Genomic DNA, 24,672 nt, shown 5'->3' on the forward strand with positions numbered 1-24,672 from the left:
AAAATAAGAGTGGTAAAGCAAAGGCATGAATACACACAGAACTGCACCACGTGCGCACGTGCTACACTGCTGCTGGTGACACGAAAAGACCAAATCAGCAATCAGCTTAGAGAAATGCAAAACAAAACAAAAGAAAGCAAGTGTATTAGCTTAATAAGAAAAAGGGAAAAGAAAGAGGATATAGAAGCAAAAAAGAAAACGTGATTCCGTGAACTTCCTTCCTCCTCTTAATCTTAGAGGATACAATGGGAACGAGATTTAATGCGTGAAGATGGGGTGAAGAAGAGAAGGGAGAAGGAGTGATCAAAACTATCGACATTTAGCGTAAAAAACAATGTGCAAGCAGAGAAGCAAAAAGCTGCTAACGTGCTAACCGTATTGCACAAGCATGGAAAGGATGCGAATTAAACAAAAGAAAAACAAAATAAATGATACTGATTTAAACACAGACACACACACACAAACACAACAGTACAGAATAATATCTATAAGCATGAAGAAATCATAGTCATAGGCAAGAAGAAATCGGAAGCGAGACGGTGGAAGAGAACGGCATAGCGAGCTGCTGGAAGTAAGTAAAGTATGTATAGTGAAAATGAAATATAAAAAAATGATAATATAAACAAAAGAAAGTGTGCAAGAAAACGGAAAGAAAACCGAAAACAGAAAAAACCGAACGAAACTAAAGAAGGTAAGTATAGAACGTTTCTTAGCTTGTTCCTTCTCTTCTGTAGTTGTTAACTTTATTTAAAACTTTTGCATTTTATATCGCTTTTTTGCAGAATATTGTTCATTTTTCTTAATTCTAATATCATTGTCGTGGTGTAACATCATTTTAATGCTATTGCAATGAAAGTTACAATTTCTCTTACATTTTCTACATCATAATCGGGTTTATCACATTGCATCCAACCGGAACATTATTCCTAACAACTTTATTGCCATAATGCCATGGAAGCAAAATAAATACAATTTTTCTATCATTACACACAACACATTGACTTAAAATGTCTGTAAAACACCTTGAGCAAGCTCTGGCTAGTTTGCCCATAGTAAGGTTCATCACAGTTGCTCCCACCAACATCATCATCATCATCATCATCATCACGTGCTGGACATGGTGTGAAGGGATACGGTATTGCTTGTGATGCTCGCGCTCCCCACCAAGCTGCTTGTCATGCTAACAACACCACCACCGCCGGGTGTACCGCTTCCTCCTCCTGCCATGCTCGATGAAGCACTGTTGCCGGCACCACTGCTTCCACCGCTGCCGCCCGCGATCGATTCCACATCGTTCTTGCCATAGTTCGTGTCCTTCAGATAGTACACAGCGCCCCCGTTTATCAGTCCGTGGATCGTTTTCTTCAGCCCCAGCAGCGATGCAAGCCGATACTTGAGCGTCACGGAGTGTATCCGGTCGATAAACGTCCCGATCGCTTGCTCCATGCGCGGTGTCAGAGAGGGTTCGAGCTGGAACAGTTTCACGAGCGTTTCAATCATCCCGTCCGTTAGCGGGAGCCGGTCCAGGTAGTCCTCCAGGTACGCCGATTCACCCTGCATGATGTAGTGCTGATAGATTGCACCGGGCCAGTTAATTTCGATACCGTACGCCCGGCCCACGATGAGCGCTTGCGGGACGGTCAGCAGGAAGTTGATGTAGTAGAGCAGCGTGCCGGTAGCAACGTTGGTGGTGCCCGCCGGTTCCTGCATCGTTCCTCCCCGACGATTGTCTTCACTCGGTGGGCGAATGTTCAGCACGGAGAGACAGGTGGCAGTGGTCTGGCTGCTTGTGTTGCTGCTGCTGCTGCTGCTCGGTGAAGGATTCACATCGCCCTGTCCCTTCTCGGATGCGGCCAGTGCTTGCCGTACGTAGGAGATTTGTAGCGCTATCAGCTCCGCATTGGCTGCGGCTCGTTGCGCAAGCGTCAGATTGTTATCTAGCAGATAGTTTTCCGTGGCGTGTGTAAACGCGTCCATTGCGCTGGTTAGTTCCGTCTGCACCAAGGGAGTTGCCTGTAGCCGATGGCAGTACACGGCAGGTGAGGAAGAGGCCATTTTCGCCGCAACCGGTTGCTTGAGCTCGTACGTCTTCACGATCGCATCGATCGTACCGTGCGCTTCCGACTCCCACAGCTCCGCGATCTCCCGGTACATGCGGAAGTGGAGCGCCGCCAGGCGGAAGTAATCGCGCCGCTCGGGACAGTGCTCGTTCAGGAAGGTGATGATGGCGCACTGCAACCGTCGCCCGTTTGCCGCCCGATCGTCAAACTGGCCGAGCAGCGATTCGAACTGCTCGTGGTTGATGAGCGTCTCGAAGCAGTAGTACATGTCGCGGTACCGGCCAATGCCCACCAGCAGCCGCACGATCAGGTTCCAGGATTTGGCCGCCGTCAGGATGACGGTCAGCGCTTTACAGCACGCCAGCACCTCCATGATGCCCTCCATAGAGCATTCGTGCACGAAGCAATCGTGCGCCTTCACCAGCAGCGCCACAATGATCGTGTTTTGCTTCTTCAGCGAGAGGATCTGGCCCTGGAGGATTTGATCCAAACGCTCCACAAGATCGGTGCCGGTGGCAGGCGGCAGCCGCAGGGCGGGAATGGTTGCAAAAGACTCGAGTGCGTCCTGCACACCGGCACCATCGCCGGCCGTATCCCGCCGCTTGCGGTACAGCCGGAGCGCGTTGCAGTAGCGCAGCAGCACGTTGCCCAGCGCGGTCGTGTTGGGCGCAAGCTCCAGAAAGAGATGGAACTCACGATCGATGTTGTAGCCCCAGAGCAGCTCGTCCGTGGCCGAGTGGTTCGTGGGCTGCTGCTGGAAGAGGTAGAACTTGGACCGCACGACGGCGGACACGATTTCCGAGGCGAGAAAATCGGTAAAGCTGTCGATGCTCATGCGCGTCGCGGTAACGATGTCGCTGACCACCTCCAGCTTGTGCACGCAGTCTTCCCGCACCACCTCGGGCAGGAAGGCGAGTGGATCGCGCAACTTCAGCAGCTCGTTGTACTCGCGGTCCAGGTACATGGCGACGCGGTACGTGAGTATGACACGCTGTGCGAGATCCTGCCCGTGCGTGATCCGATTGCCAAGGGCCTGCAGAATAGCGAAAATGAAGGGAAAGATAAGCTAAATGTTGATACAACTCGACCCAGAACGGGAATACTCACACTGATCGCTTCGAAAATGTCTTGCTTGTCACGGGACGGTACCTCCTCGAAGTCGGACATTGCAGTCGTGCTCGCATCGGACGTGTCCAGCTGCGCCTGCCCACTCTTCATCGGCGATCCACCAATCTGGCTGCTCTGGCTAACGCGACTAAAGCGCAACGTGCGCCGCTGGAACCGTCCCGACGACCGGGCACTATCCTCGTTCAGCAGCATGCGCTCCTCCTTCGACAGGTTGTACAGACTGACCAGCCCCTCCGCCAGTGCCATGCAGAACACGATAAAGTGCAGATCGACCGGTCGCTGTTCGAATATGGCCTGATAGCGCAACGCTTGAACAATATCGCCGCAGTCGAGCAGCCGGTTGATGAGCGCATCGAGCCGCAGCCGCTCTTCCGGCTGTGCTAGCGGGACGTTGGAGAGTGTGAGATCATCAATCCCGGCTACCTCTTTCAGCTCGAGAAACGTGTGGTACAGTATGGCCGCCGTCGACGGTGAATGTTGCTGCTGATTGTTGCACCAGTACTGGGAGCAGTACAGGTCCAGGTGCTCCTCCGTGCAGCGTATGTAGCTCAGTGCCAGCTCGTACTCCAACCGATCGCGATCGAACGTTTCGCTCGGGTAGAGCCCATGCTCGCGGATCAATTCAAGCGCGCAGCGCAGCAAATCGTACCGCTGCCGATCGCCGTACTCGAGCCGATTGGCAATGTGCGTGAAGAAGCTGATGCGCAGCTCTGGGCCAAGCGCGTACCGTTCACTCTCCACCCGGTACCGATCGAATGGGCCAATGCGGCCGTTCGCTTCAAACCCGCTCACCCAATGCTCGAAGATAATGCTTTCCCGCGGGAGTCCTGCCTCATCGGCCAGTGCGATTGCTGCCTCGTGGTGCTTCTTCGCGACGAGCTGCTCACACAGCGACTCGTACAGGGCGAGCTGTTGCTCCTTTCCTCCCCCCGAACAGCACTCGTACAGGGTGAGGAAATCGATCGTCACCTCGCAGTGCCGTACGATTTCGCACATCTTTAACATCCGTTCGAAATCCATCCCAGCCACCAGGAAGCAGCGAAAGTCACACCGGACGTACGATTGCAGCAGCAGCAGCTGATGATGCATCGACGTACGGCGGTCCAGGTGGATCATGAGCAGTCGGGCACAAAAGTTAAACATTTCATACTTGGGTATGTGCAGCAGGAAGCACTCATCGCCGGCCGTGGCCGAGCGGGCTAGAAAGTTTGTTAAAAGTTCAGCGGCACGGTCCGCATCGAAGAGGACATTTTCCGTGAGTGCGAGGTACGCCGCCAGATGGTACCAGCCAGAATCGGGATAGAAAATGGCAAGTGAGCTGGCGAGTGTGCAAAGCCGTGCTGTGCGTACCAAATGCTCGACCAGCCCGCACACAAACGCACGTTCTGGGGGTCGTTCCGACTCTTCGGAGAGTTTCTCCCGGTACGGATACTCTCCCGCCAGCATTGCCCACACGATCCAGCAGTAGCGGCGGCTTTCGCTTCCCTCGGGACATACGTCACCGGCCAGTAAAGCTAACAGAGGCCACCCGGATCGTATTGCACGATCGAGCAGGTTTTGGTAGGTGTGCGGATAGCGTTGCGGCACGTGTCGATGCAGAGCGAGTCGCTTGAATGCGTCGAAATCGAACGGTTGCTGGCTGGCCGTTGCTGTGTACGGGTTGGGCTCATTCGAGCAGAGCAGGATCGTGGAAACGAGATCCGTGTCGTAGCGTTCGGAAAGGAAATTGGCCCCAGCGTAAAGTGGGTTGGACGAGCTGGTAGAGATGTCCGTCGCAGGGAGCTGCAGCGGTAAGGAGATACTGGTGACGTTGTGCCCCATACCGGACGTTGTGCTGCGTGCGATGGAGACAGCATCGGGATCGCTCGACATGCTGGAATGCCCGCTCGAATCAGTTGCAGTGCTGCTTCCCTACAAAAAAAAATGGAAAAAAAACGTTAATCTTCGACAAAACATAAAAAAACACATTTATGCTCGAACACGAGCATTCCGAAGACAAAGACAATCTCTTGTGCTATTTTTAAAATTCCCCGCCACGGCAGATAAGGTTCGGCTAAATTAAAATAAATAGAACAGTTCTCGGCGCAATTGCGGAAAAGTGTCCCGGTTTTCCAGTGTCGCCACCGCGTCGTGTATCATCGTGTATACGGTTGACCTGGCTGGGCCGGCCCCGGGTCGGCGACCCGATTCCGAAACGAACCGGTTCCTATGCCCCGCGTTGCCCATTCGCGCACAATCGCGCCCAGAACCGCACGAAACTGCACGAGCCGCCAACCCACAGTCAAAGGTTAGGCTTGTTTGATATGGGACACATTTGATAAGACCGGGGGATGGAAAATGAGTTCATCTTAAGACACCTCTTCTCCATCTCGCTCTCCTCCGCCTGTCGCGCACTGTCATATTGCGCAATATAACGAATACGCAAAGCCAGGAGTGGTGGTGGATGGAAGCAAAGTAGCAAAACAAATAATGCCGCGAATGACTTATCTGCCCGACGCTGGAACACGCTGGAAGTGCAACTATTTACTGTGGCCATAAAAACAATGTACAGACACGCACGCACACACATTCAGTGCAGCGATTGACGCGGGTCGGGTGTGTTTGCATTATGCATTTACCACTTGCCTGAAGACAGCTCTGGGCGGAATGGATTAAAAGGGCGTTACATACAATTGAATGTGTAAGTGTAGTTCACTCACCCTTCTTCTACGGCGTGGCGTCAAGCTCGATCGTCGCTTGATCGAGGTAAAAGAGCTCGAGCATGTTTGTCCATCGCGGGCAACCTCAACCACCCTCGGCTGATGCAGCAGCGCCGTCATAAGGTTTCTTCCAATGCGCGATTCAACAAAGCCGGTGCGACACAGTTCCACTATCTGCTCCTGGGGGTAGTTTAGATAGTCGACGAGCAGCAGGAACCGATACCAATCGTTCTCAGCCAGCAAACGCTCCTGCAAGTACGCCACCGGGTAGGGTAGCGCATTCGCTTTCGCCACGATCGTCATCGCTTCCAGATCGATAAGCAGCTCCGGGTCGTCGAGGGATTTATCGCGGATCTCTTCCTCGCAGCGCCTCAGCAAAGCGGCCACCGTGAGCCTGGCTGGCTCTTCAGGCTGCTGTTGCTGCTTGCCCGCTGTTCCACCGACCAGCGTCAAGCAGCGTAGATAGGCCCGGGTCGGCACACTGCTTACGCCAATCATTTCCATAAACGCGATGGCGTGTGTGGCTAGGGCCGTATCCCAGTACGATTCGATCGCCATCTGGGCAACGGTTTGGGCCGCACTGTTCAGCTGGCGGGTCGATATCTGGGAGTAGTTTTGCAGCTGCTCGCGATAGAACTCGTACACGGCGTGGCACGCGCGCTGCAGTCGGATGTAGTGCATGTAGCGTAGTGTCACCGGCTGTCCGTACTTGCTCACCAGCAGCGGATGGTTAAAGTGGGGCAGCGAACCGTACTGCTCGAGCAGCTCGAGCTGTGACGCCCGTTCGTCCTCCTCCTCGACTGCTCCGTTCGCATCGGTGCGCGTGCCGTGGAAGAGAAACTGTTTCACCTTCGCCGGATCGGGAATGCCCGCTATCGCTAGTAGCTTCCTCACGAGCGTGTCGCACGACTCTTCGCCACTCTGTCCACCCTTGCAGCGCTTTATAAAGCTGTGCAGATGGGGTAGCTTTGCAAGAATGGGATCATCCCCATCGAACTGTGCCTTGCGCTCATCCAACCCATACTCGAACAGATACACGATCGGGTTCTCCTCGTAAAAGGCACGATTATGCTGCAGAATGTACTCGGACGTAGTGCGCGACACGCTCAGCAGCTCCTGCCCGCTCAGCGCACTATCCTTTAGCTTCTGCAGCTCCAAAAACACCTTCACCTCCCGCTGATGCTGGGCGCCGGCATCCGTTGCAATCTGGGCGAGCAAATCCTCGCAAACGATCGGCAGTGCCAGCAGGGTGAAAAAGCGATTCTCCACCAGCTGGCGCGTTAGCTGCTCGCGGAACCATTTCGCTTCCGTCCACTCCCGGTGCTGCTTGTAGCTTTCGGTCGTAAACAGACGGCGCAGGATCGCCACCGCATCGTTCCGCTCGTGGTCGAGAAATTTGCCCAGCCGGGCGAGCTCGTTGAGCAGAATTTCGTTGCGCGACAGCGTACGGTGGTGCGAGAGCTGCGATAGCATAAAATCATCTATTTCCCACCGCTGGAACAGTTGCCGCAGCCGCTCGTTGAAGCGCGCATCGTCGTAGATGTCGATCTTGATGCGCATCAGGTGGGGCGTCGGATCTACGCCCTCGTGCAGGCAGCGGCGCATGCAACTGTTGAGCTGAATCCATATCTTGACCAGGTTGGCGATGTTGTTCTTCAGCAGATAGCTCCACACGGTGTAGCGATCGAGAATGGGCGAGATTTCCGTTTCTGGGGAAAAAGGGGGAAAACACGAGCATGATTACTCATTATGGTAGGTCACAGCGTAAAAACGTTCTGGCACCGACGCAACAGCCTCTTATCAATGGCTCATTCACACAAAAAAGCTTCCCTTTTTGTTACGCTATTTTGACTGATCTTGGGACGAGTAATCAATTCGTACTGATTGTGGCTGAAAGAATCGAGGCTATTATGTCTACTCCTTTGCAGGGTTTGAAATTGTTTCCCATTCGATTCGAAATAGTTTTGCCTTTTGCTGGTGGCCTTGGTGTGCGCGTTCAAATGGATGGAAAATTACGAAAATGTGCCATAACGATCGTCATTTGTTTGTTTGTCATTTGTCGACAAACTATTCCATCCTCTCTTCTGCTGCTTCTTCTTCTAATCTTGTTTCAATATTGTTTGGTTCGCTTGTTCTACATCACGTGGGACAAACGGTGCCCCCGACGTGATCTACATGTTGACCAGCGGGCCGTTCAAATCAATCAATTCTCTTCGCGTTCGATCGATGTTTGTTTGCGATCGGAAAGCTTCCCTACACGGCTCACCCACCCTCAAGGTAAGGTTTGCATGTAATTTCATTGCGAAGGGCACAGCGCTTCACTCACGTTTTGTGCTCTTATCAAATGTGCGAAACCGTTTTAGCGAGGGCAAACATAAACCGCGGTTCCGCGCTCGAATGGATGCTGCAGTTCGGGGTGAAATATGACTGCGACTGTGTGTGACGGCGCCAGCGATGAAGATGAATCATAGGTTTAGGCTCCTTCTGACAGTAACGGAGTTTTGCACATACGCACGATCGAGTTTTTACACGCTTATGTGCGTCATGCGCGCCATCATAAAGCGTGAAGAGAGTGCACACATTCAAGGGAACGAGTTTTTGATAGCACAAACGGGCGGGCCTCCGTGGTGTAAAGCCAAAGCCAAAGTCCATTCGCCGTTCGCTTACCTTGATTCTTAAAGAACAAATCCACCGCGACCGAGTTCCGGTAGACGTCCTCCTTCATGCAGAACGTGTTGAACGACATCGTCTCGATCTCGAGCACCGTGTACCCGGTCGTCACCTCGTTCAGCACCTCCGCCATCTGGCGCACGTTCGCCTTCAGCTGGGTGTAGACGCGCCAGCTGGCCGCGATCCGTTCCTCCTCGCCGTGGGAGTAATTTTCCACCGTCCGGGCCAAGTGCTCCCGTATGTAGTCGCGCAGCCCGTGGTCGCTCGTTTCGGCCGCAATCTGGTAGAACACGTACCGCGGGACCCGATCGATGTTCTTGAGGATGTGGTGCGCCTTGTAGAGCTGCCGGTTCGACAGCAGCCGATAGACGTACGCGTTCACCTACAAAAATGGGGGGAGGGGAAATACACAATCACACAGAGGGACACAAAGTCAGTCGCCGATGTGCGTCTGTCTGATCGACCGATCGGTTTGCTACTGTCCGGGGGCGGTCGAGTAAAACCGACGACGGTGCCGCACCGGAATGACGATCTTAAAACGCTTCGGTAATGCGATAAGAATGCTGAGACTCGAGTTACTTTACGCTGCTTGAGATTATGTTACGCAGAAAGCAGGAAGCAAACCCCTCGGCTCGGCGGGGGATTAGACACCACGAACCGCTCGAGCTGTCTATTTGCACGGCACACAAGCACAAGCTGATAAGTGACAGCGCACAGTGCCAAGGCGATCATCTGAGCTGAGCTTTGCTCAGCTGATCGATCGAGTGCAACCCATTTTTGGGCGACCCGGGCTGGTGGTACCCCCGTACCTTCTGGAGAAAGTAATTCTTTGCCTCCTTCATCGACAGCTCGTTCCGCTCGGCCAGATACTGGATGCAGAGGTTGACGTGTTTGCCCTTGGTCGACACCTCCTTGATGATAACATCGTCGTCCAGCTTTTCCCAGCCCTTCAGCACGATGCTTTTCTCCGGCGGTATGGTCGGACTGCTGCTGTCCACGGGCGTGTTGGCGGCCATCACCGGGGGCGGTGGGGTGTGCGTTTGTCGTACCAAAAAGGGCGTAAAGTGCCAGGGTCTGTCGCGGGTTTGGTGCTCCCTTCACGAACCATTCACACTGTGCTTTGAGCGGTGCAATTTCACACACTTTCGTTTTACATGCACAAATTACAATAAGCTAACGAAATAAACGATTTAACACAACACAATACACACAGAAAACGAACGAAAAACTAACTACGGAGCGCTGACTAAAATTGGCTTCCACACTGAACGATGATGATGGTGCAAAAGAAAAGCGACGGCGATTTGTTGTTGTTTACGTTTGGTGAAGCTGTCACCGCAGCTTGCGCTAGTGTCCGCTTGGGGCGCCCCGGTCGGGTTGAGCAGCTGTTCGAAAATCCGAACGGAAAAGAGACAGCGCAGCAGGTGGGAAGACGTGTCGGCTCGCTCTATCGTGCGGTGCGCATAGAACCGGCTGTTTGCTTCTCTGTTTCGCGTGCGCCGGGAGTGGTAGAGCAAAAGGGACGGCAGATCCCGAACGAACCAGAGCGAACGAAAACAAGTGAACGACGTTGGGAAAAATTTAAAAAAATAGTAACTTTCAACAGCGTCGGGTGTGTGTCTCTCGTCTCCGCTGCGCGTCACGTAGGATATTGGGAGAGAAGTGTACCTTACGATTTGTGTTGGTGGATGGTTTTGTGCTGAGAATTTTAGTTAAACGCTTTAAATTTTTGGAATGTTTTCCAAACCATGGATAAAGCAAGATGAAATGCGTGCTGTAAACAGAATTATTTGTTGATTTAAAAAAAACAACAAAAAAGAACGATCTTACGCAAACCGTTCTAGTTCGCTGCAATGTGTGTGTTTTGTGTGCCAAATCAAACATCAAACATTCAAAAAAAACAACAACTGAAAGTTAAATGCAAACAATGCGTTAATTGGACCTGTCGTTCGTTCGTGTTTTGCCGAGTTCCTTCCATCATCAATCGTCAAACTTCTTCATCATAGCAGGCAGCGGTGGAGTGTGCAAGAGTTGAATTAAAAAAAGGTAAAGTGTGTGTGAGTGTGTGTGCGTGTATGATGATCGTTTGATCATCGATGAATGAAATCATTTAACCAAAAATCCTGCCTGTGTCAAGTGAAATGCTGTGTTTTTTTATTGGAATTTTCCATTTCTTCTGATAAGCTTAAGAGTGAGTTAAATAAGAAGAAAAAACATAATTAAAATTCTTTTAACCCTTTCCGAGTGATCTTAAACTTCCCAAACTCCCGCACCTAATGATTTATATTAAACTTGTGAACGTTGGCCAAGGCGATGCACCCAAATGTTGCAATTCGCACACACGCGAAGAAGACACCAAGTGTGCAAGTGTGTGCATTCTGCGATGCAGCCGGTGCAGCACAACTCACCCGAAAAGGCCATGCAGGCCGGTGTGCCGTATATGGCGGGGTGGAAAAGATAACACACAGGGGAAGGAATGGGCCAGACGAAACTCGTGTGTTTGTCGCCCGTCCTTCTTCGCCCAGATCAGATTTGGTAGATTGTGTAAAAGTGTGTGTGTGTGTGAGAGTGTTCGTGTGCTTTGGTAAAAATTCTTAATCGTCTTAAAGCATCGCAAAAATGGCCACATGTGTTTCGTGGTTGTGTGTCCTCTTTTGGCCGTTTTTTTTTAAGGGTGAGAAGAATTCAATTTAAGAAGATTATGATCGTGTATTAAAAAAAAGCATTCTAAATGATGATGTAGAGCAAAGTGTATTTAAAAGTGGATTTTTATTGAATGAAATGGTAAGTCTACAAACAATTATTACTGTTTTCGTTTAATGTTAAGAAACTCTGTGTGCATATATTCAAGAAAAAGCCCCAAAAAGCTTCTCGCATGTGTGTGCAAGATCAAGTGCAAGCAATCTTGTTGGCCACACTCCGTGTCCCTGTGCGCGCAAGAGAGTTCAACGTGTTCGGGGGATGGCTTGCGTTTTGCTTTCACGCAGCCTCTGCTGCTGCCTCACCAACACACGCGACTCTACGGCGACGACAGCGGCAGGCCCGCCGCACACACAACAGCATCATACATACGCGCGCGTATCCCGTCCGATCGAGAAATTCTTGCTTGGAGGTTTCTGCTGCTGCTGCTGCTTCTTCTTCGCTCGAGGAGAACAGCCGTCAAAGGGGTGTGGGAGAAAGCGAGGGTGATGACGAAGTTCAATCGGAGTGGGCGCGGGGGGAGGATGTTGTGTTGGGCTCTCTCGCGCTACAGAATCATCGCCAGCATCGCCGAAGAAGCGAGCCCGCAGCAGCAGCAGCACCAGCAGGCAGCGAACCGGCCTTTTTTTCTTGTTCGTTGTGTCGATCGCCTCTCGATCGCGTTGCAGTGTCGCTGTATTGGTAAAGCGCTGACCAGGCCGTTTTCAGTTCATTTTCGTACACATTTTCTTTTACCATACCCCTTTTGTGGGACCAATGTCGTTTTGGTCGGGCTTGGCCGTTTGGTCCAACAGCTTCCCTCTTGCTGAGGCCATGCCAACGGGGGGATCGCTCTCTCTCTCTCTCTTTCTCTCTTCTTCTGATCTTTCGTTTGCCCCACAGCATTCAGCAAGCGGGAGCATGGAAAAGGAGAGGAAAAAAGAGCACGGAGCCAAGGTACACAAAAACAAAGGTAAAGAAGAACATCGCGCGGTGGCTTAGAACCACTCGCCCGGGTCGCCCTGCTCATGTGTGTGTGTGTGTGTGTGAGAGAGTGTTTGCTGGATTGGCGTTGTGTACACGCGCCAAAAAAGAAAAAAAAACGAGAAAAAGAACATTACCCCACTGTAAAGCCCCCCACCATCCCCTACCATCAGAGCAACGCGAAAGAATGATCGAAGAGAGAAGGAAAGGAATGATCGTTCTTCGGTTCGCTGCCGCGCAACAGACCGGCGAATGCTGGTGGTAGTGAACTTGGTGCAAGATCTAGAATGGGTCTGTGGGAGACTGTGGGTGGGTTGGGGGAAGAGGGTTTGAATGTGTGTGTGTGTGTGTGTGTATGTGTGGTGGAGCTTGATCGCGAAAGGCAGCACGCAGATCGATCGTAAATGGGGAGAAGGAAATACTGAAGCTTAGGAATTTTGCGTCAATTCTTTCAATTGCTGCTTTCGTTTGATCAACTTCAACGTGCTGGTTTCGGTTTTATTTGCAACAATCGTTTTATTTTGTTTGGTTTGTTCTTTTATCGCGTTCTTATTGTGGTTCTAAGTATGTTACATGTTTCGTTTTGTCTTTTTCAAGTTTTCCGTTTTCAAATTTATAAGTAAACGGAAAAGAAATGTTAAGCATTGAAACAATTTGAAAATAAAAAAAGTAATTTTAGTATGGCAAATACAATACATAAAAAAGATAAACAATTAAAAATAAAAAAATACAAAGAAAACGAAATAAAAACTGAAAACAGTCAATAAAGTTGATAATAAAAGAGGCTAAATTTAAAGAGGTGCAAGCAAACGCTCAATGTAGTATAGTAAAGCTCAAAATTTGTTGATACTGCTCTGCCCAACAATACACGCCCTGCAACAACAGCAGCAACGCATCAACAAACGATTACACACAATGAACGCACGAAATCTCAAGAGCACTTTCTTTGCTCTTCCTCACCTTTTCCGAAAGGGATCGATCGAGCCTGCCCTTTGAGCAGTAACAAACACATACACACACTCAGCAACACATCGCTTCATCATCAAGTACGGTTCCCAGCTCTTCCCTTCTCTTCCTTCTTTACCGGCAGGTTCTAATTTTCTTCAGTCATTAACGCGGGGGAAACGGGGCGAAAAGGAAATGCAAATACCGAATTGACCACCACACAACGGTCCACCTTCCCGTTTGGACCTGTACCTTTTTTTAGGGGAGGGGGAAAGTCATCCTTCATGTCTCTTTCTTCGACAAAAGAGCGTTCACTTGCTTTTCCAGTGCGACAAAACGCGGCACTGATGCTGTTCTCTCTCTGGGTGTGTGTACCCTTTTTGGCGTGCTTTATTTGACTGCCAGCCCAGTTCATGTTTGCCTCTAGCCTTTTGCCAACGGGGAGAGGTGGTGGTGATGTTTGCTCCGGACATGAAAATATCATTCCACTTCATAAATATTCATCGATCGATCATGTGAAACGGAAAGTGAGAACGTTTCTTACTTCTTGTTTTTTTTTCGTCGTCTTTCAATGTTGGCTTGGTTCTGTTGTGCTTGAAGAGACCTGCTTTTTGGTTGGTCGGGTTCGTCGCTTGGAGGTTTGAATCTTTCCTTTCTTCCCGGGCAAATAGCAACGAGAGGATGCTGCAGCCACCAGGTACGCACAAGGGAAGTGTCTCTATGTGTATTTGAACAGTGTATTTCTTGCACGGATGGGTAATTACCACCAGGGTAAGGCCGGATAGGTACAGGGCCGTTTTGTTTTTGGGTGCGCAAGTAAAGGAAGGGAAATAGTTTTACAGCACCTGCAGCTCGGTGCATATGAAGGTAAGGTTTCGAGGTGTGGGAAAGCCTCTCTTTAGGAGCCTTTGGGCAGTTTAAAATGCAAAAAAGATTGCACCAATTTATTGCATTTATTGGTAGCTTTAAAAGGTGTCCATTGAGGAACAAGCGAAAACTTCTCGGCAGAGTTTTATGAGAACGCATGTCGAAAGCAGCCATTTTTATGTATGTACAAACCATATTTACCCACCGACAGAGCCATGCATGCATTTCATCATTTACACGGTCACATGCACACTGGAAAGCAGTCCGCGCGCGTACACGTGTACGTGAACAAATTGTTGTACGAAACCATCAATTTCTAGCATCTGGTGATGCTTCTCGCCTTGGCACGATGATAGGATCGCCGGCTAGCGTAACTAACCTTGGTGGGGCGTCGTTTGGCGCTTGCCATTCCGGAAAACCGGCGACGTTTTCACGGTTATTCAAATCTGTTCCTTTCCCGCCTGCAACTGGATCAGTCGAGACGGTGGCCGATTTATGGAAGGAAACAGCCGCGGATGCCGCTGAAGGTTTCGAACGTTTTGAACAAAACGGAAAACCACCCTATCCGTGTGCTGGGTTTTTTTTCTTTCCTTCAATCTTAAGAAAGGAAACGAGCTGCTGAAAAGTTCATCGAATCGGAACTGAAGCTAATAAACTGAAGCATCTTGTTGACGATGGCAAAGTATGTGTCAATGGGGGTGTTGCTTAATCGAATCCGGTTTTTTCTCACAGATATGAATCCTTCGTCAACCTCGATATGAGTTATCAAAAGTTAGTTTTATTGCTTGCTTTATGAATTTAATCAGTCAGAAAAAATGCAGAATCACTTATACACTTGTTTTTCTGTATTTTTGATTTATTGTCGGAGCGTGTTTGGCAGGCTTGGTGGATCGCTGAATGGTTTAACCATGTGGAAAAGCTCATTTCCGGACTCTAATTGAAGGTCAAACAAGAAAAAGTCGTTGTTAGAAATGAATGTATAACACAGTTTTATTGGTTTGCTGTGTGACATCAGGTTGCTCTGTTTGGGTCTTGGTGCGCCCAACAGCCCAACTTCTTGTTGCCTACGGAGCAGCTCTGCTGCCGCCAGGTGCTAAAGAATGCTCATAATTCTACAGACTCTATTAGGCTTTGCGAAAGGTAGTAACTGAAGCAAAAGCGTTTCTTTCCGGTTTCGAGCACATGTTCGAGCCACTCCCGAAGCGCTTGGCAGGGAACGTGGCGTGGCGAATAGTAGACTGGAGCGGTGTGCGATAATTCACCCTTCCCAAATGGGCCACGTTTTCTGCAATTCCGCCTAGAGACCTTCACGGTCTCGATCTTGGGCTTGGGCTTGGGAAGGTTGTTTCGTGTTGAAGTTAGCGCGCGCGGGGGTTTTTTTTAACGTTTTGTTTCCCATCTTCCACGCGTCCACTCGTTGCGCAAACCCAAGCACAATTAATTCTAGCCCTCATGCGCTCATGACTAGCGAGCGATGTCTTGCCGCGAAGTGAAATTGCCTCGCCCTAGAACTTCCCTCCTGCTGCGCGTCCTGCTATTCGCTTTCTAACGTTCTCGCGCGAATGTGTGGCGTGTGTTCTTAAAACCGAGCAGCCAGAAAGTGAGATGTTGGCCTGGGTGTGTGTGTGTGTTCGCTCAGGTGGAAAGTAGTAGCTCTGGAGCAATAAAGAAGGGAGAGAGAGAGAGACGCGAAAAAAAACAGCAACGGGCTGTTACTAAGCTCGTTATCTGCGAATAGATTGATGATTTATTTTCCAACCCCCTTTTCGCTGGCTGGTGAGATGGCAATTCATCATCATCACCATCATCGTCGCCCCGTAAGTTGTCGGGCGGGCCGGCGAGATTCGGCCAACGGTCATCGGCATCGGCGGGATTGTCGTCATTGGCTGTGGGAAAAGTGGTGTGCAATTTATGTAAGGATAAGGATAATATTGAGGATAAAAAAGGTTGCAAAGTTCATTAAAAGAAGTTGCTTAAATTTATCAAAATTTAATGAATTTTCAAAGTTTAAAAGCTTAAAGAAATAGACAATTAAAACCGATAAGCAAAGACCATGAAAATTTTACACAATAAAATCTTTGTAGTCATTACAATCATTCCTACCTTTAGTGTCTTCTCCCATCGAAAGAGCTTCACTTGCTCGTTGCGGGATAAAAACCTTCGTTCCACAATTTCTTACTTTTATGATTCGAACATAGAACGGCAGTAGCAGCCGTAACATCGGTCCCTGCTGCTCGACGGACCGGCGCCAACCCATTTACGCACCCCCGGTACGTCAAAGGCCTCCCCTGCTGACTCTCTGCTCTTTCTGTGTGTGTGTGTGTGTGGGTCTATGTGGACCACCAGCAGCAGCACGTTGGAATTTAGGAAGATCTTCCGTTCCGGTGTGTGTGTGTGTGTGTTCGCTGTCTACCTGGTCATTAAATGCGTGTTAAAAATTGTTAACCATTTTACCGGAATGAAGCCCTCACTCATTCCCGGCTCACTATGTGCGAGCCTCCCGGTGTTACTTGCGCTGCGTTCTTGCACCGTCCGCTTGGGCCCGCTGAAATGCATACCAGCTTACCGGCAACGATCGTAAAATTCTAGCACTTGCAATTGTCTAATCTTTGCTGCTGCCGCGTTTGCAACCAAGGGCGGGTGGGAACACACAGACAACGAGCGTTGTTATTTGAATGTATGTTTCATTGTAGGGGATAAAATAAATAGACAAAGAAACTGGGTAAGATAAGGCTAGGAACAAAGCAAAGGAAAGTACTTTGGGAAGTGATTTTTACAAGCGAAAGCGAGGGCTTTGTAGGGCTGGCTTTTTTTTGGTTTGGGTGCTGTTAAACGATCGTTCCGATGGTTCGTTCGTAATTATGAAGCGATCGTGGGCTTTTGGGAGGTCCAGTGGGATTTTGTGCGTTTGCCCCGCGCGTTTCCGTTGTCAGTTTTTCGATAGTTTATTATGTGGTGGCATGGAAGGGATTTGGTTTGATGCCACTTTTATATTGAAAAATAGCCTTTTAAAATGCTTTCAAACGATCTAAGAAAAATGTTGATTTTGTTTTAGAAGAAAATGTTACAAATCCTCGCTACGTACTCGAGGAAGGAAAAGTAAACATCGAAACCATTCCGATAGAGAGAAGGTCCCGACAAGCGTATGTCACGCCGGTCGTTGAAATAGATATATGGGTCTTACGGTCTTTGGTGCACAGTGTCGAACCGAGGTTAACCTGTTAATGTGAGAAGGACAATATGAAACTATCAAATACGGCAACAACCGAAAACACTGAAAACAGCCAACCGTTGTAAAAGAAAGCCTTCTAAAATTGGTATTCCAATCTCCTGCAACGAAAACACATGCCACAGCAGAATCCAGGAAAAGGACGATAGAACAATAAAAGGATGATCGAAACAACACGAAACAGGCAAAACCTTGCCCAAAAAAGGTGAAAAAGATCAACGCAAACAAAGGTGGCGTGCAGTGCAGGGGTGAAAGAAACTTGAAACGAAGAAGACAAATAAATAGAGAGAGAAGGAGAAAGAGAGAAAAAAACTCTTATCAACTGTATGACGCAGTGATGGGTTCGTCGCTTGCGGGCGCGTTGAAGTCCTTTGAATCGTCATCGATACACTTGAAAGGTTCAACGCTTTGCGGCCAGGTATGGGCCGAGTTTTGATTGATTTTGGAGGGGTGAAAAGGTTGGGTTTGTCCCGAAATTTACCCCCGAACTTATTGGTTTAGGTTGAATGGCGTTTGAATGGTGCGATTTATTTATGGTTGTGTTTGATCGAGAATGGGGAAAATAGAAATATGTAAATACGACGGTGAATGTTGAATGAATGATATAGAATTTTTAGTGCAAGAGTGTTTTCTAATTGATTGTTTTCTTCTCTCTTTTCAGGTCTACATTGGCACTGTCCTTTCGATTTGATGCTCATAAATGCTCTATAAAGTTAGCATAAGTCTATAGGAAAACTCACAACAAATAAGCTAAATGCATTTTTATGCAGAAAAAACTATTAATTTGAATCTAAAATCATTTTTGATCGAAAAAACACATGTGAATTTGGTTGTGCGATACAAAAAAAACAGGAATTGCTCTTTTTTCATACATAATTATTACCACCGCGAACCGATCGATTACTCGAACCGGCTCGGCACGATCGTTGAAGCATATTTCTGGCTGGCATTCCAAACCCGAAACAAAGGTGGTGTACTGCACAACATACACACGCAGAAAAAAGGATAAAACATGCAAAAAGCGTACACTGCTGGCAAGGGAAGGTACTCCCCGGTGGAAAAGAAGTGGAGCCAGGAGGGAGGATGGTATCAATTTCCATAAAAGTGGCCAGTTGGTATTTTGTGCGTATGGAGCGGGCGCGTTCCTATACAGCACTTTTTTTTCGTTTCGTTGTTATCATATTGGTTTCGTGTGATTGTTTTTCGGTGCTTTTTTCTGCTGGCGCTCACGTACACACAGGTGTCTAATGGACACCAGAAAAGTGCGATGGTGTGTTCCCGCACACGATGGGTTTCCCCTCATTACTCACCGTGGCCCCCAGCACGCAATTATTATTGATCCACCACACACACCAGCTTGAGCTTAAAAGCTTTTGTGCCGGCCCGAAAAATTCATTTCTTGTGCGCGGTCAAAGGCCGGCCAAAGAGGTTGTGAAATCGGTTGTGGGGAATGGCGAAGCAAGCGCCGCGCTGTTTTTGCTTTGGCGGTGGGAAGGCCCGGATATCGGTGCGACCAGCCAGCCAGCATTTATACCGGAGGTGCGAGCACACACACACACATACATCGATTACCGAACTAATTTTCCACCGATCAAGTGTGTTTTTCTGTGTGTGGAAATTTTCTTTCGACGTGTGTATGTGTGTGTGTTTTTCCCCTAGTTTTTGAACTCCTCACTGGGTGCAAATAGGCGGTTGATTTGGAAAGTGCTCTCGATATGCCGTCGATATTGATACCACCGCCGGTGGGGTTGTGGGGTGGATGGTATGGTGTTTCACCGGCGGGTCGAACGAATTGTTTCCGGGGTATTTGAGCTTTTTTATCGCATTTTAATGGCGCATCTAATGTTGTACAATCAAATTTTGACAGTTTGATGCAAAATGGTTTCACACACACAGACACAGCCGAATCAAACGAAACAGAAATTATTTTGTGAAAATGATAGAGAGGGATAATACACACACAAAATCGCATCTATAAAGGCTAATGTGCGCTAAATGTTTGCTGACTGGATCGATCGTGAAGGAGCTAGTGATCATTTTCAATGATTTCGATCAACTAAGGCTATGGATTAGAGCTTAATAAATATAAAAATGAATGAATGTATTTAACATGAGCGGAATACAAGTGATTTCCTCGTTGTGATACTGATATTTTCAGTAGGAAATTAGCCTTCTTTTTAGACTTCACCTTTTGATCCTTTATTTGATACATAATTTGAGCAACTGGTTGTAACATTATCTTCACTCAGTGCCACTGTTACTGTCATTTTCTTTTCCATTTACAGTCAAACTTTCCGTTTCTTTTGCAATAAGTTTATAGCTAACATTCCTTCATTTAATGCAAATGAGAAAAGGTCATTGATAGTAGCATGAAAAGAGATTTCTCCTCTCCGACGTGTGCTGTGTGCTTCTTGCTCTTGCTTTTTCACTTTACAAGATGAGGCTGAGCATTGTCATCGAAAAAGCCGGCGACCCTATTATCTCCCTACCATTCGCTCCCTCCCCCACCCCCATTTTAACGCATGTTGTTGCCTCTCTTCCCCCCGGCACCAACCCTTTTTTTCTCCACCAAGTCTTTGTGATGTTTTCTAATCTTTTGCTTTTCAATTGCATTTTTGTTTTCCAGTTCACCCAGCGCAAAACGCAAACGTCTATTGCAACCGACGGTGCATCTCCATTGTTGTGAACTACTACTACTACTACTACTACTTTGCCAAGTTTGCGCTCCTCGGGTGATTTTCCCGAGCAAAATTTCCCGCCCTCCGCATAGTGTGAACCGCAGGAGTGCCAACCGGAGGAGAGCGCAGGGAAGAAATAGAAAAAAATAGATAACACAAAAATCAAGTGCGACTGCGACTGAACGGTGAAGGGGGTGGTAAGCTCTCCTCCCTGCGTGTCAGTGCGTGGAAGAAAAGAAGAAGAAGAGGAAGGTGTATAATCCGCTATTGCGAGATGCGAGTTTCTGTTGTTGTTTTCTGTGTTTTTTTTGGGATTGGGAAAATTGCATAGAAAAACCAAGCAGCTCAGTGAAAACACAAGACCAACGGCAGCAGCAGGTCAAAAGTGAAACACAACAACAGTGCACGATGATGATGAGTAGGTGAAGAAGATGATGATTGTGTTGATGATGATGATGATGGAAGCATAAGAAAGAGGCCGCCTTGTGTAGCGGGCGCAAGTGTGTTTGAGTGTGATTGTGCGGGGGTGGTTTAATTTGAATTCAAAGTGGGAGGGAAAATTTTGGGTTGGGGTTTTTGGTGAAAAATTGTATCTTATTTTCTCTTTTTCTCATGTGCGTAAAAAAAAAGGAAAAACACTCTCTGTTCGTGTGCGAGCGTGCGTGTGTGCGTGGATGTGCAGCTGATGGTGTCGAACGGAAAACGCATCCGCGCGTTGTTGTAGGTTGAGAGCATTACTACTTCTACTACTACTACTGTTGAAACATGTAACACTACATGGCAATGTGTATGTGTGTGTAGTGTTTTTTAGTGTTTTAGTTTAATTGTTTCACAAATTTTTGGTGGCCGATGCCAACAAGCAACAGTGCACACTTTCCTGGTGCCTTTCGTCGTACAATCGCTGGTGAGTGAGTGAGTGTGTGCGTCTTGCGGGTGTGTGTGTGTGTGAGTGCGCTCAGTGGGGGATGTCTATTGGCGACAGCACAATGGAGCTGGCGACGACCACGACGGCACGATACGCCAGCAGCACTGGGGCTGGCGTCGGTGGGGCTAGTGTCGTACCACCAGCGCCTTCGTCCCCGTCCGGGCCGCCCGGTGAGAGTTCGGGCAGCAGCAACAGCAACACGACGATCACCGCAGCAGCACCCAACAACACCGTCAGCAATAATAACGGCAACGCGGCCGGTAACAATAGTGCGAACAATCTGAAGCGAGCCAGCATGCGGCTTATCGCGAATGCTGCGGCATCACCACCGTCTGCTGCACCGTCTTCCACGACCCCCAGCGGGGTGGCAGCGGCGGCACCTGCAGTCGGCACAGCAGCAGCGGCAGCAGCATCAACCACGGGCTCCACGGTAACAGCTACCGCGGTCATCGACACCGTCGCCTCAACCGTGTCCTACCACCGTCGGCCGTATCCGGATGCGGCGCTACAGGTATGTGCGCTTTTAACCGATAACACTGTTTGCTTTTAAGCGTGTGCGCGGAGAGAAGGGCGAAACGAGTTAACAAAACTCGAGGATCATGAAAAGCTCTAGCCGAGTGTGTTGTGTGCTTCCGTTTCCGGGCTCGTGCTGCTCGTGTGTGTCTTCCCCATGCTCTCACATCCTCCTTCCCTTCACTGCTACTACGACGAGCTTCTTGAAGGTTACATTTCGGGGCAGTTCTGAGCATATCGCGCACACCCAACAAATGTAACATATCCGATGATTGGGCTTTGAGAGTGATTTGTAAGCAACGGCGGCACACCTCAAGGGGAGGGCCTGAATCCACACGGCGCCACACCACACACACCGGATGTGTCGGACAGTGATTAAGTGCGAAGCGATCGGATTTAAGGTTAGCGCTAATTTTAATGTGCATACAGAAATAGATCCTTTCGTTCGTTCGCTCGTTCGTACGCTGGTTGAGTCATACAGGTGTGAGATGTTATCGTGAAGGTGTGTCCTCGGATGTGGTGGATGGTCAATATTAAAACGATCTTTTTAAACTGATTTCATTGAGTCGTGAATTTAAATAAAAGATTATCTAGGATCTTGTTTATGACATAAAATATTGCTAACTGAAAACAATCATTTGTAAGTAAGCATTGAAAACTAGAAAACATGTAAAAGTAGTTAAAAGTTAAAGTTAAAGAGAATAGTAATATAAACTAAGAACATAAACTGTTAAATATAACAAAAAAGTGAAAGTATTAACAACAATTAATAAAGAATAAAACAATTAACGATTACAAAAAAAACAGAATGAATAAAAACAAGCTGAAAAAGAGTAAAAAATAAAAAATAAAGCAAATAAATAAATAAAAAAAGAACAAACACTGATTTGATAAAGAGCAATAAGCAAAATTTAATAATGAAACCATAGAACTAGTAAATAGATAGAAAACAAACATTGGATTTGTGACATGTACTTTAGAAGCAGGAAGTATTAGCGAATTAATTGCTAACAGAACAAGATAACAACACCACAACTTCAACTCTTGGACGTTTCGTTTCCTTCTGCTAAAAGCCCAACTGGAATCTCGCTCGATCTAAAGCAATCTCTACGCCTTTTCTATTTGCTAACCTTGAACCAATCCCCCGGGTAAATTGTTCGCGCGGGATACACATCGGCAGATCTGGTTAGTGGTAGATAGGGCGTTTGCTAAACACCTACCCCCCATCCACATCCGATCGCAAGTCCTTTCAAGAATGCAAATGTACAATGCAACACACGACAAGGTGTAAATTTAGCTCCAGCTTATCTTATCCCGATCGAACCGAGACCTCAAATCAGCGGCGGGTGAGGGTGAGGATCGCGCGAGTGCTATTTTTAAGCTTGCCTGCGAGTTGCACTATGTGGAGTTGGCTCCCTCCCCAGAGATAGCAATCTAGATGGAAACATTGAAAGAACATTTGCGCGCAAAAAGCGGAGCGACGAAGCCGGGTTTTGAATGATCAGGAGATCTGTTGAAGGTTTGAACTTATCTCGGAAGATGGAATACTGCTCAACACACACACACATACACTCGTGGAATGCAGAGCGCGGGTATGGAAAGATCCCGGCTGGCAGGCTATTTTGTAGCAAAATGTAAGCAAAAGCTCGGATAGGAAGCTATCCGTTTTGAAGGGTTCGCTAATGTCTTCGCAGATAAAGGCGGCATGAGCCTTGTGTCGCGTGAAAAGTCTCTCTTTCAGGCACCGACTGCAGTGTCTCTCTCTCCCTGCGTTTGGAAAGCGACCCGGGGCAAACCGGTTCGATAATCCCGGAAGGATTTCGGCGTAGGCGTGTGTGTGTGATGCGGCAGTGTGGCACGTCTTGCCAGAGAAGGGAAGGAAAGGAAGGGCTACCTTTGCGTAAAAGGATGCGATACGGAACGCGCGTTGACCTAATCGAGCAGCGCCGGGTTTTGCGGGTGAGCTTAAGTGAGCACCGAGCCCCCGACCGTCCGCGATAAGAACTCCGGGCGGGCGGCCGGGTGACTAAATGGCGAATGGTGTGGTTGCGCGCATAACGGGATCTCGGGATCGTTTTATGTCACCCGTTCTCCCCCTTCCTGGGGCTTATGTTGGTCCTACGAACGAACCGCTCCGAGTACTACCGCTGCGATTGGAGTTAGTTGGTTTGTCGTGTAATCTCCTGGAAGCACTTAAACAATCGGTTTTCGCCAGCTCCTCCGGGACATGCGAGCAGGCAAAGGGTGGCCACCCTGCACAGAAGCACAGAAAGGGGTTAATCGCGAGAAAGGTGTTGATGTGCACCTGGTTGTGGGGTGTGATTTATGGAGGTGATGAAACAGAGGGAGATCCATTAGCCGGAGACTCTATCTAAACGGGCGTGCGGAGTTGAGTTCAATGATTTTAAATGTGTTTTCGATTAAAAATGGATTGTTTCGGTAAGCACTGCTTGAAGGAGGGGGAAGGTCTGGTGTCACTCATACTACACTCACTTCTACACCATCTACATAGTTCTCAACTTCCTGGGACAACGATTTAAAGTTATGGTAACAAAATATTCCATCAGCCTTATCCGGAAGATCTTGCCCACGACGACGCTTGTGCTCCGACGCTTGTGGATACACAAGATGGAATTGGATAGTGTATATTGATGTGTTGTTGATTTATTTCCGTACGAGAAAGATGACAAGATATGCTCTGGACAGACGACAGCGTTGAAGAAGACGAGAACGAACCACGAACGAACGAAAAAAAGCAAAACAAAACAAAAACAGGCTTTTGGGCTTCTTCGCGTCGTTTTCGATAAATCAATTCGAAGGCAAACCAGGCATACGATCTCCAGGGGAGATCATTGATCGTCGGGGTAGGAAAGCATACGTAGCATACAGGGACCAATGTGTGCAGTATGCAGATTAGTGTCACGAAGTACCGCGTTGAACTACCAACCGGACAACACTTATCGGGGCAAGAATATGGGGTCTTACAAAATCCGTATCAGAATCAAGATAGTGTTGAGAAAGCTTGTGTGTGAGTCGACGCCCGTAGTCGACGGCGCATTGCCAATTCGTGAAGGCTGGTTTCCCTTCCCAAAAAGCGCTTTCCTCTCTCTCTCTCGCTGGTGTCTGCGGGTGCCTCGGTTTAATCTAGCAATCAATTAGCATTAGATAGAGGGTTTGATATGTTTTTCCCCCCCTCCTGTTGGCTACAGAAATCTAGTTGAATAAATTAGCTCGCTAGACAAACTTCCCCAGAATCGAAGTAAAAAACAAGGACCCCTGAAACAAAATAGATGGC

The 24,672-nt window shown here is 48.5% G+C and overlaps 2 protein-coding genes across 5 annotated transcripts in view; one reads left to right on the forward strand and one right to left on the reverse strand.

The window, feature by feature from the left end:
- Positions 1-907: 907 nt before the first annotated feature.
- Positions 908-9,874, reverse strand: LOC133393047 (spatacsin). The gene is made up of 5 exons (XM_061656201.1): positions 9,367-9,874; positions 8,555-8,939; positions 5,888-7,596; positions 3,168-5,099; positions 908-3,093 (listed from the first exon to the last, which is right to left on the reverse strand). The coding sequence occupies exons 1-5, from the start codon at positions 9,571-9,573 to the stop codon at positions 1,105-1,107; spliced, it is 6,222 nt and encodes a 2,073-aa protein (XP_061512185.1). The 5' UTR covers positions 9,574-9,874; the 3' UTR covers positions 908-1,104.
- A 266-nt stretch (positions 9,875-10,140) lies between these two features.
- Positions 10,141-24,672, forward strand: part of LOC4578479 (protein Shroom) — a 179,020-nt gene continuing 164,488 nt past the window's right edge. The window contains exons 1-2 of one of the 4 annotated variants that reach the window (XM_061656198.1): positions 10,141-10,200; positions 20,570-21,375. In XM_061656198.1, the coding sequence (XP_061512182.1) occupies positions 20,905-21,375 (471 nt within the window). In that variant the 5' untranslated portion in view covers positions 10,141-10,200; positions 20,570-20,904. Of the gene's footprint in view, positions 10,238-20,569; positions 21,376-24,672 lie in introns of all 4 variants that reach the window. The other 3 variants (XM_061656200.1, XM_061656197.1, XM_061656199.1) reach the window with 3 other exon arrangements.

The sequence above is a fragment of the Anopheles gambiae genome, chromosome 3 (genome assembly GCF_943734735.2).
Source record: "Anopheles gambiae chromosome 3, idAnoGambNW_F1_1, whole genome shotgun sequence".
Lineage (NCBI taxonomy): Eukaryota > Metazoa > Arthropoda > Insecta > Diptera > Culicidae > Anopheles > Anopheles gambiae.